General features: G+C 38.3%; 1 protein-coding gene across 3 annotated transcripts in view; it reads right to left on the bottom strand.

Moving 5' to 3' along the window:
* Window positions 1-2,364: 2,364 nt before the first annotated feature.
* The window catches only part of LOC311025955 (rho GTPase-activating protein 7), an 83,578-nt gene continuing 73,415 nt past the window's right edge, over window positions 2,365-12,527 (bottom strand). For all 3 annotated transcript variants that reach the window (XM_084029158.1, XM_084029157.1, XM_084029159.1), the window contains exons 16-17: window positions 12,262-12,435; window positions 2,365-3,570 (exon numbers count right to left, since the gene is read on the bottom strand). In XM_084029158.1, coding sequence (XP_083885284.1) covers window positions 3,462-3,570; window positions 12,262-12,435 — 283 coding nt within the window. In that variant the 3' untranslated portion in view covers window positions 2,365-3,461. The remainder of the gene's footprint in view (window positions 3,571-12,261; window positions 12,436-12,527) is intronic.

Below are 12,527 nucleotides of genomic sequence, written 5' to 3'. Positions count from 1 at the left end.
ATGAATATAGGAATAATTAATAAAAAAAATTAAAGTGCAGCAACAAAATTGTAAAATAAAAAGGCACTTAAATTTTGAATAGAACAGTATAAAACAGCAATGCAACTTAACTAAATAAATATAAGAATAATTTATAATAATAAAAAAATAAAATAAAGTGCAGACAAAATAAAAAAGGCATTTAATCTTAAATAAATTCCTATTTCCAATGTATTACGTGGTATCGGATCGGTACCTGCATGGACTCCAGTACTCGCCGATAGCGATGCCAGCATTTCCGATACTGGCATCGGAATCGGCACAACCCTAGCTTCAAGCCTGTGACCCCATCTTTGAAATATCTCCACTCCTTCCTCCTTGTCTCTCGTCCCAGGACTTTATGGCTCATCTCAGTACATTCTCAGGCAATAATTCCCACAGCAGCTTCATGAAAGATTCATTAAGCTTTCAAAGAGTCCCCCCACCCCCCCTCCCTCTATCTCTTTCTTTTAGCTGCTGCTGAAGGATGGTGTTAAAGGTGTTTTGACAGTCGCTCCAGGAGGAGAAAGCCTGCTTCAATAACGCCGTCGGAAGCAATAACGCTCCTCCGCCTCGACGGGATAGACGGAGCTCGTCACCCGGCGGCACCGGCTGATATTTATCCCCCGTCTCAGAGTGCAGTTCAGAGGTGAGACTGTGATGTGGAGAAGCTTCCTCCACCCCTGGAGGTCGTTTCCTGGTGGTGAAGACCGGAAGTGCAAGGTAAATATGGTGCAACTTTTATGTTCAAGCACTTAACAATTACCTTCAGATAATGGAACAAAGAGCTTCGTGAAATGTGAAAGATGTCGCTCATTGTGCAGTGAACGCTCTCCGAACTCTCTCCACCTTTTTACAGTTCCAGCGTCTTCGAGGTAATAGTTTTGTGTTTCGTGTCACATCCTCTGTGTGGTTGAGAGTCGCTGCTCTTATCGACCTCCAGCAGCCGTTTCCAGTGAAACAGACGAGCTGGTGAACGTAGTGGAGGATTTAGCAGCTGAAGAGGCAGATATTTCCCTTCAGGAGTTGGAGGTGGAGGCCAAAGCGGAGGTAAAAATACGAGTGAGCTCGACACAAACGTTAATTCAAAGGGAAATGTGTGCTTATGTTCTGAAAGTGTACAAAAAGAGTGATTAATGCAGCTTTAAATAATGTAAAAATATCAGTTGAAACCGGTTTTACTTGAATTTGTCGACTCGATATTTTAATGATACAGCAGCTGTAGTTCAATTTTCTCATTTCTATATTTTTTCTTTCCATCAGTTTCCTTCTATCTTTGTCCGTTTGATTGTTTCCTGTTTTTCCTTCTATATATTTTTTCGTCATCGCTTTTTTACTTCTCTGCGCCGCCGGCTGTTTTCATCCGTCTCGTTCTCGTGTTTGTGATATCTCAGGAACGTGATTAAATTAAACCTGCCATAATTGAATAAGTCATATTCTATTTCTGACAATTTAACACAACTGACTAATAGGATAAAATGACAAAATTAATTTGTGATTTGAAACCAGTTCAAATTGAAAACTGTAATATACGTTTTAGATAAGGGATTAACACGACTGCATACATTCAGAAAAAGTATTCGTACGTGTGATTGTGCATTTTTTATTTGGGTACTTTTTTACTTTACGTTGCCTTATTTCCTGTTTGGCCACTTGGGGGCAGCAGACTGACTCACAGCTCCCACTTTGTTTATCACATAAGAGTAATTTGATTTACGGTAAATATTACAAAAGTATTGAAGGAACTAAAACCCTCCTCATCTCTGGGTTACAGGCTTTATAGAGGTTAACTTTCTTCGCCTCTGACCTTTGACCTCGAGTTCACCCCGAGTTCACTTCACGGTGTTTGAGCGCCATATGGGAGGAACAGACTTGTGCAGAAATTAAAAGCTGCCTGTAGGCACTTCTGTGCTTCTGTTATTTGTAATTTGCATAAATTATCCTTCTTCCTTTTAAAATCCTGTTTAGACCGGGGCATGATGTCCTCGCCACGAGAAGTATTTTTTTGTTGCTCGGCATCTGTCTCTCGCTCTGAGAGCCTCGGCGCTGAGTGTTTATCAGCGATTCGGCTATCTGATCTCAATAAGATATGGAAATAAGCTCCGTGCAAATTAAGGAGAAGGAGGTGAGCGTCTGAGGTTTTTTTGGGGGGGAAGTCGGCGGCGCGACCACACTGCCAGGCTTATTAATCTCTTGCGCTTCAGCGGCGCAGTGTGGTACCCCCATCTTCACGCTGCCTGCTGCTTTCCTCCCACCTTCCTCCCAAATTACAGTCGGTAATCTGTTTGGCACTTCGACAAGTCGCAGAGGAGAGAGGGGGGAAAAACACACACAACAGGAAGCAGGTTCAGAGAGAAATAAACATTTTAATTATGTGTTTGGCACTGATAAATCTTAGATTTCACACGCACACAAACAAGATAACATTTCTTGGAATTAAATAAGAGATTTTTTTTTCTTTAATGCAGATATAAGATTTGTTTTTAGATATACATTTAAGTTAGAACTTTGAAGTATGTCGCCGACTTTCAGACGTGAGGTAACGCTCGAGTGCCGGATGAAGTTAGACTGTAGGACGGAGACATGTGGACGTCTTGACGAAGAATAAATAAGTGTTAAAAATGGAGGAAGTTGTCTGTCGTGATGCCGGGATGCACACGCCGTCAAATCACAACGTTGTCATGTTTCAAAGTCACGTTACGGTGACGTCGTCCTGTAGAGAGGTAGATACGAACGGGTCGGATAAAAGAAAAGCGTTCAAACATCAGATTTGAAAAGAAATAGTCGCCGTGGGATTTAATTTCACCTCAACAGTTCAGTTCGTCTGTCTTCGGCTCGTCTCAGTCTGTGTTTTTTAATTGTGATTTTCCTCTCATGGTATCAGACTAAAGACGACATCCCATAATCGAACAGCTGCATTGTTTTCAGCGTCTGCTTCCTCACTTCGTTCCCGATTCCCGATGCTGCCACCATCCTCCTCCTCCTCCTCCTCCTCCTCCCTCCTCTCTCTCCTCTTCCCTTCTTTCCTTTCAGCTGCAGCCAAATGTCTGCCGGCTTCAAACTCCTGTTTCCTGATCTTCTGTCCTTGTTTCCTGTGTTCGTCCAGGCAGCTGCCGCTTCTTTCTCCGTCTACAGGAAAAGCCCGAGACTCGATGTGTCATTCTCTTTTTCCTCATAGTTGAAATGTCATCCCGTACTCCACCAGGCCTCGGCTCTTCATCGCTCGCCAGGGTTTGCATTTTCTTTCTTTTGTGAGCTTGAGAGTGAGTGCAGGCATCCAGCGACTCCAAGAGAAGCCACAGAGACACCGATGGTTTCGGGGGAATCCCTCAAAGGTCAACCTTCCCCTGCCTCCCTGCTCGCTGGGCTCCGAGGGGAGGAACGCAGCCCCGCTGGATGACGAAGGTGGGTACGCCTGTAAATCCTCCTCCTCCTCCTCCTCCTCATATCTTGGTCTCTTTGTGTTCCGCTCTAAAGGAGTCCCTGATGGCCAGGAGGCCGGAGGCCAGGAGGTGTCCGCCCACTTTGCTGTGCCACTCCTGCGACCGGCCCCTTGAAGAGACGAGAAGAAAGGTCAGAAGAAAGTCGGGCAACACTTTCCTATGAAGGTCATGTATATAATGCATCATAAGCACATTTATAACACATTATAATGCATTTATAAAAGTCATTATTAATGTTTATAATCATGCGTAACAAGGTTTATAAAGTATTATAATGTATTATATATGTTCAGCATTCGTAACGCGTTATACCTCCATGCCAGAGTGACCCCAGTGTTTGAAAAACACGCTCAATAAACCTCGTTATAAGGTGTCATGTATGATTCTAAACATTTATAACACCTTTTATCAAGCCTTATAAATGCATAATAATGTGTTATAAATGTGATTATATACATGACCTTCATAGAAAGTGTTACCGAAAGTCACATTTGAACAGAGAATAACTCGGATTTTTAGTTTCAAAGTCCAGATACTGTTTAATCTCCTGTGGAGGCGATTGGGGGGGGGGACCTGTGCTGTAAAATAACCTTTGACCTTGATGCCGCGGATCTTGTTGTCTCGCCAAGTCAACAAGCATTTCAAATTAATGCCGTAGCGCCGGAAGCCAGCGAGACAGTCTGGCGCTGCGGCCGTGGCACACGACAGGAAGTTGAAGGCGAGAGGAAGTGACAGACAAAAAGGGCGTTTTCACGTCTTTATTTTCCAACATCTGGGAATCAAAGTTTATTTTCACCTCCGGATTTCTCTCGTAATAAAAAGTTAGAAAGACCAGAAGCCGTTCAGTCCGGTTGTAATGGGTTCCGACTTAAAGGCCGCTGTGATAATCACGCAGCTATTCATCAAATCTGTCTTCTGCCTTTCCTCCCTATTTTTATGTTATGACTCATCAATTTCACACTCGGGCTCAGTCTGTTTCTCACACAACCTCCTTCCACGGGAATAAAAACAACCGATGTAAAAGTTGGTCCATCAAACTCACGTCTGACCTTGAGGTTTTTTACGACCCGTACATCAAAGTAAAGGCTGCGGTTGCCGTGACGACATAGCGAATCGGGTTTTGACTTTCGAGGTCTAGAATTATGAGACGAGACTCTTCATTTTGATGTTGGTATCTCATATTTAGAGATCTATTCAAAATTCCACATTGTATGTAATGAGAAAATGTTTTTAGACGTTCATGTTCCCCTCAGGATGAACCGCAACATCTTTGGTGAACTATCATCCATCATTAGGTCAAAATGTTTAATTTGTCCAATTCTTTTTATTTGTGAGTGAAATGATCTGCAGGAACTTTCCCATCAGCCTCAGCTGTACTTTCAGTGTTATGCTAATTAGCAAATGTTAGCACGCTAATACGCTAAACTAAATCACATGATCATAGTCGCCATTTAAACCTGCTAAATCAGCAAATTGGCTTCATTATTGATAGCAGTGTTTTTGACATCAAAATCTAAACAAATAAATAAAAAATAAAAGCAGCAAAAAGCAGCAAAAGGAATGTAGACTATTTTATTTCGCTTAACAACGTGAATTTACTGACAATCTGTGTTTTGCAGGAATGACCGTCCACACTGATGTGTTATCAGCCCTTTATTTCACTTTTTTCCACACATCTGCCTCCCGTGTTCTGAGTGAAATTGAATCTGTGCCGTCGAAACGCCGTGCGTGCTCATAACTGAATTGACGAAATTTGTAGGGGAACAAAAACCAACAACAACTATAGTCGGTTTAATGACAGACATGCTGAGTGAGAGCGCCGCCTGTTTTGTGTTGCGCGGCATGAATCATGAGGAGCAGGGCTGCTCCTCCTCCTCCTTCTCCTCCTCCTCCTCCCCTACAGGGATGTTGTGATTGTGCTGCCGATAGATGTTGGCAGAGGTCAAAAGCACAGAACAGCCTCAATGAGGAGGGATGAGATGAACTAAGTGCTAATTCTTTTAAATGGCTTCTCCCAGCCTTGAATGCTCTCGGCCTCGCTGTTAGCTCGCCTCACTTCGCCCTTCGCTTTATTTTAGAGGACAATTCTGACGATTTAATGTGAACTAATCGTTTTTTATCAACACACAATTGTCAACATACTACTACAACTTCTTTCGGGACTTTTGTCAACGTACTATATTACTTTTTTCAACATTATACTTTTACTTTTTAAAACTTTTTTCGTGACTTTTCTCAACATGCTATTTTGACTTTTTTCAGGACTTTTTCGACATCCTATACTACGACTTTTTTTTGTGTGACTTTTTTTGACTTTTTTCAACATGCTATACTATGTATTTATTTGCGACTTTTTTCGTGACTTTTAAACATACTATACTGTGACTTTTTTCATGACTTTTTTCATGACTTTTAAACATACTATACTGTGACTTTTTTCGTGACTTTTTTCGTGACTTTTCAACATACTATACTGGGACTTTTTTCAGGACTTTTTTTTATGACTTTTTTCGTGACTTTTCAACATACTATACTGTGACTTTTTTATGGACTTTTTTCGTGACTTTTCAACATACTATACTGGGACTTTTTTCAGGACTTTTGTCGTGACTTTTCAACATACTATACTGGGACTTTTTTCAGGACTTTTGTCGTGACTTTTCAACATACTATACTGTGACTTTTTTCAGGACTTTTTTTTAGGACTTTTTTCGTGACTTTTCAACATACTATACTGTGACTTTTTTAAGGACTTTTTCGTGACTTTTCAACATACTATACTGTGATTTTTTCAGGACTTTTGTCGTGACTTTTCAACATACCGTAGATGACCAAATAATCGCCCGCGTGCAAAAACGCGCCTGTGCTCTAATAGCCGCCGGGGTCCGACCTCATTTGGCATAATAAACGCCGGTTCAATTAAACGCCCGGGCGATTAAGTGTTTACCATAGTCTTGCACAGAAAACAAAAGTTTTTTTTTTAACAGCACTTCACCGGCTCTCACCTCTTCTGTCAGTCAGCCCCTCCTCTCGCTCTCTCTCTCTCGCATGCAGGCGCGCGCACACACACACACACACACACAGACACACAAACACAGGCGCGCTAGACTGAGGGATATAGGGATATAGATAAATGCGCTAATGTACAGTGTTGAAATTACCGCGATCGACCCCCCCTTCCGTTATCATTCATAACACTGCTCTGATCAGCTCCCTGTGTCGCGGTAACACAGACAAACTGTCTTTGTATTTATTGTCTGATGTCAATAAAGATGCGTCGGGGGGAAAAAGTAGTTTGGTTCCAGTGGTGCTATGGTGCTATGGTGAGCTCCTTGTTCTTTGCATGATGGTCTGGTGCTGCTCATTGCAAAAATAAATTGTAGCCTGTTGCAAATACGCGCCTGGTTCTTATAAACGCCTGGGCTCCAAGTCGATTTAGCATATTAAACGCCCGGGCTACTAAATGGTCATCTACGGTACTATACTGGGACTTTTTTCAGGACTTTTGTCGTGACTTTTCAACATACTATACTGTGACTTTTTTCAGGACTTTTTTTTTTTACTTTTTTCGTGACTTTTCAACATACTTTACTGTGACTTTTTTAAGGACTTTTTCGTGACTTTTCAACATACTATACTGGGACTTTTTTCAGGACTTTTTCAGGACTTTTTTCGTGACTTTTAAACATACTATACTGTGATTTTTTTCAGGACTTTTTTCGTGACTTTTCAACATACTATACTGTGAGTTTTTTCAGGACTTTTGTCGTGACTTTTCAACAAACTATACTGGGACTTTTTTCAGGACTTTTGTCTTGACTTTTCAACATACTATACTGGGACTTTTTTCAGGACTTTTGTCGTGACTTTTCAACATACTATACTGGGACTTTTTTCAGGACTTTTTTCGTGACTTTTAAACATACTATACTGTGATTTTTTTCAGGACTTTTTCAGGACTTTTCAACATACTATACTGGGACTTTTTTCAGGACTTTTTTCGTGACTTTTAAACATACTATACTGTGATTTTTTTCAGGACTTTTTTCGTGACTTTTCAACATACTATACTGGGACTTTTTTCAGGACTTTTTCAGGACTTTTCAACATACTATACTGGGACTTTTTTCAGGACTTTTGTCGTGACTTTTCAACATACTATACTGGGACTTTTTTCAGGACTTTTTCAGGACTTTTTTCGTGACTTTTCAACTTACTATACTGTGACTTTTTTAAGGACTTTTTTCGTGACTTTTCAACATACTATACTGGGACTTTTTCAGGACTTTTTTCGTGACTTTTAAACATACTATACTGTGATTTTTTTCAGGACTTTTTTCGTGACTTTTCAACATACTATACTGGGACTTTTTCAGGACTTTTTCAGGACTTTTTTCGTGACTTTTAAACATACTATACTGTGATTTTTTTCAGGACTTTTTCAGGACTTTTCAACATACTATACTGGGACTTTTTTCAGGACTTTTTCAGGACTTTTTTCGTGACTTTTAAACATACTATACTGTGATTTTTTTCAGGACTTTTTTTGTGACTTTTCAACATACTATACTGGGACTTTTTTCAGGACTTTTTCAGGACTTTTTTCGTGACTTTTAAACATACTATACTGTGATTTTTTTCAGGATTTTTTTCGTGACTTTTCAACATACTATACTGTGACTTTTTTCAGGACTTTTTTTTAGGACTTTTTTCGTGACTTTTCAACATACTATACTGTGACTTTTTTAAGGACTTTTTTCGTGACTTTTCAACATACTATACTGGGACTTTTTTCAGGACTTTTTCAGGACTTTTCAACATACTATACTGTGATTTTTTCAGGACTTTTTTCGTGACTTTTCAACATACTATACTGTGACTTTTTTCAGGACTTTTGTCGTGACTTTTCAACATACTATACTGTGACTTTTTTCAGGACTTTTTTTGGGGACTTTTTTCGTGACTTTTCAACATACTATACTGTGACTTTTTTCGTGACTTTTCAACATACTATACTGGGATTTTTTTCAGGACTTTTGTCGTGACTTTTCAACATACTATACTGGGACTTTTTTCAGGACTTTTTCAGGACTTTTGTCGTGACTTTTAAACATACTATACTGTGATTTTTTTCAGGACTTTTTTCGTGAATTTTCAACATACTATACTGTGACTTTTTTCAGGACTTTTTTCGTGACTTTTCAACATACTATACTGTGACTTTGTTAAGGACTTTTTTCGTGACTTTTCAACATACTATACTGTGACTTTTTTCAGGACTTTTTTCGTGACTTTTCAACATACTGTACTGGGACTTTTTTCAGGACTTTTGTCGTGACTTTTCAACATACTATACTGGGACTTTTTTCAGGACTTTTTTCGTGACTTTTCAACATACTATACTGGGACTTTTTTCAGGACTTTTTTCGTGACTTTTCAACATACTATACTGTGACTTTTTTCAGGACTTTTTTTTAGGACTTTTTTCGTGACTTTTCAACATACTATACTGTGATTTTTTTCAGGACTTTTTTCGTGACTTTTCAACATACTATACTGTGACTTTTTTCAGGACTTTTTTTTAGGACTTTTTTCGTGACTTTTCAACATACTATACTGTGATTTTTTCAGGACTTTTTTCGTGACTTTTCAACATACTATACTGTGACTTTTTTCAGGACTTTTGTCGTGACTTTTCAACATACTATACTGTGACTTTTTTCAGGACTTTTTTTGGGGACTTTTTTCGTGACTTTTCAACATACTATACTGTGACTTTTTTAAGGACTTTTTTCGTGACTTTTCAACATACTATACTGTGACTTTTTTCAGGACTTTTTTCGTGACTTTTCAACATACTATACTGTGACTTTGTTAAGGACTTTTTTCGTGACTTTTCAACATACTATACTGTGACTTTTTTCAGGACTTTTTTCGTGACTTTTCAACATACTATACTGGGACTTTTTTCAGGACTTTTGTCGTGACTTTTCAACATACTATACTGGGACTTTTTTCAGGACTTTTTTTCGTGACTTTTCAACATACTATACTGTGACTTTTTTCAGGACTTTTTTTTAGGACTTTTTTCGTGACTTTTCAACATACTATACTGTGACATTTTTTTTCAGGACTTTTTTTTAGGACTTTTTTCGTGACTTTTCAACATACTATACTGTGATTTTTTTCAGGACTTTTTTCGTGACTTTTCAACATACTATACTGTGACTTTTTTCAGGACTTTTTTATGACTTTTTTCGTGACTTTTCAACATACTATACTGTGACTTTTTTCGTGACTTTTCAACATACTATACTGTGACTTTTTTCAGGACTTTTGTCGTGACTTTTCAACATACTATACTGTGACTTTTTTCAGGACTTTTTTTGGGGACTTTTTTCGTGACTTTTCAACATACTATACTGTGACTTTTTTCGTGACTTTTCAACATACTATACTGGGATTTTTTTCAGGACTTTTGTCGTGACTTTTCAACATACTATACTGGGACTTTTTTCAGGACTTTTTCAGGACTTTTGTCGTGACTTTTAAACATACTATACTGTGATTTTTTTCAGGACTTTTTTCGTGAATTTTCAACATACTATACTGTGACTTTTTTCAGGACTTTTTTCGTGACTTTTCAACATACTATACTGTGACTTTGTTAAGGACTTTTTTCGTGACTTTTCAACATACTATACTGTGACTTTTTTCAGGACTTTTTTCGTGACTTTTCAACATACTGTACTGGGACTTTTTTCAGGACTTTTGTCGTGACTTTTCAACATACTATACTGGGACTTTTTTCAGGACTTTTTTCGTGACTTTTCAACATACTATACTGGGACTTTTTTCAGGACTTTTTTCGTGACTTTTCAACATACTATACTGTGACTTTTTTCAGGACTTTTTTTTAGGACTTTTTTCGTGACTTTTCAACATACTATACTGTGATTTTTTTCAGGACTTTTTTCGTGACTTTTCAACATACTATACTGTGACTTTTTTCAGGACTTTTTTTTAGGACTTTTTTCGTGACTTTTCAACATACTATACTGTGATTTTTTCAGGACTTTTTTCGTGACTTTTCAACATACTATACTGTGACTTTTTTCAGGACTTTTGTCGTGACTTTTCAACATACTATACTGTGACTTTTTTCAGGACTTTTTTTGGGGACTTTTTTCGTGACTTTTCAACATACTATACTGTGACTTTTTTAAGGACTTTTTTCGTGACTTTTCAACATACTATACTGTGACTTTTTTCAGGACTTTTTTCGTGACTTTTCAACATACTATACTGTGACTTTGTTAAGGACTTTTTTCGTGACTTTTCAACATACTATACTGTGACTTTTTTCAGGACTTTTTTCGTGACTTTTCAACATACTGTACTGGGACTTTTTTCAGGACTTTTGTCGTGACTTTTCAACATACTATACTGGGACTTTTTTCAGGACTTTTTTCGTGACTTTTCAACATACTATACTGGGACTTTTTTCAGGACTTTTTTCGTGACTTTTCAACATACTATACTGTGACTTTTTTCAGGACTTTTTTTTAGGACTTTTTTCGTGACTTTTCAACATACTATACTGTGATTTTTTTCAGGACTTTTTTCGTGACTTTTCAACATACTATACTGTGACTTTTTTCAGGACTTTTTTTTAGGACTTTTTTCGTGACTTTTCAACATACTATACTGTGATTTTTTCAGGACTTTTTTCGTGACTTTTCAACATACTATACTGTGACTTTTTTCAGGACTTTTGTCGTGACTTTTCAACATACTATACTGTGACTTTTTTCAGGACTTTTTTTGGGGACTTTTTTCGTGACTTTTCAACATACTATACTGTGACTTTTTTAAGGACTTTTTTCGTGACTTTTCAACATACTATACTGTGACTTTTTTCAGGACTTTTTTCGTGACTTTTCAACATACTATACTGTGACTTTGTTAAGGACTTTTTTCGTGACTTTTCAACATACTATACTGTGACTTTTTTCAGGACTTTTTTCGTGACTTTTCAACATACTATACTGGGACTTTTTTCAGGACTTTTGTCGTGACTTTTCAACATACTATACTGGGACTTTTTTCAGGACTTTTTTTCGTGACTTTTCAACATACTATACTGTGACTTTTTTCAGGACTTTTTTTTAGGACTTTTTTCGTGACTTTTCAACATACTATACTGTGACATTTTTTTTCAGGACTTTTTTTTAGGACTTTTTTCGTGACTTTTCAACATACTATACTGTGATTTTTTTCAGGACTTTTTTCGTGACTTTTCAACATACTATACTGTGACTTTTTTCAGGACTTTTTTATGACTTTTTTCGTGACTTTTCAACATACTATACTGTGACTTTTTTCGTGACTTTTCAACATACTATACTGTGACTTTTTTCAGGACTTTTGTCGTGACTTTTCAACATACTATACTGGGACCTTTTTCAGGACTTTTTTGGTTACTTTTAAACATACTATACTGTGATTTTTTTCAGGACTTTTTCGGGACTTTTCAACATACTATACTGGGACTTTTTTCTGGACTTTTTTTTATGACTTTTTTCGTGACTTTTCAACATACTATACTGTGACTTTTTTCAGGATTTTTTTGTGACATACTATACTGCTCCTCCTCCCCTAATAACTAAATAACACAGATCTTCCTGCATCCTGGCAGTTATTTAATGAGTGGATACATTTTTTACCTTCTGCTCCCCTCGGTAACTCTTTACACATCACAAATTAATCCGTAATTTCTTTCCAGTGTGTGCATCCTTACCTGGTATCTGTTCGACAGAGGTGTGTCAGTCTGGTCTTCCTTGCTCCGGTGGGCTCCAGCAGGTAGAGGCAGGACTGGACGTCGGCCCTCACCCCCTCCGACAGCACCTCAGGGTGCTCCGTGGATACAGAGGACAGGTACAGTGGGCCTGAGGATGGATCTGCCTGCCATGTCCTGAGAGGGTGGAGATGAGATTATCATGATGGAGAGCTCGGCAGAATACGACCCACATGCCTCGAAGCCTGGGGCGGGCCCCGCATCATTAC

This window comes from Eutrigla gurnardus (genome assembly GCF_963514095.1).
Source record: "Eutrigla gurnardus genome assembly, chromosome: 15".
Classification (NCBI taxonomy): domain Eukaryota; kingdom Metazoa; phylum Chordata; class Actinopteri; order Perciformes; family Triglidae; genus Eutrigla; species Eutrigla gurnardus.
This window is presented reverse-complemented; position numbering and strand designations above follow the sequence as displayed.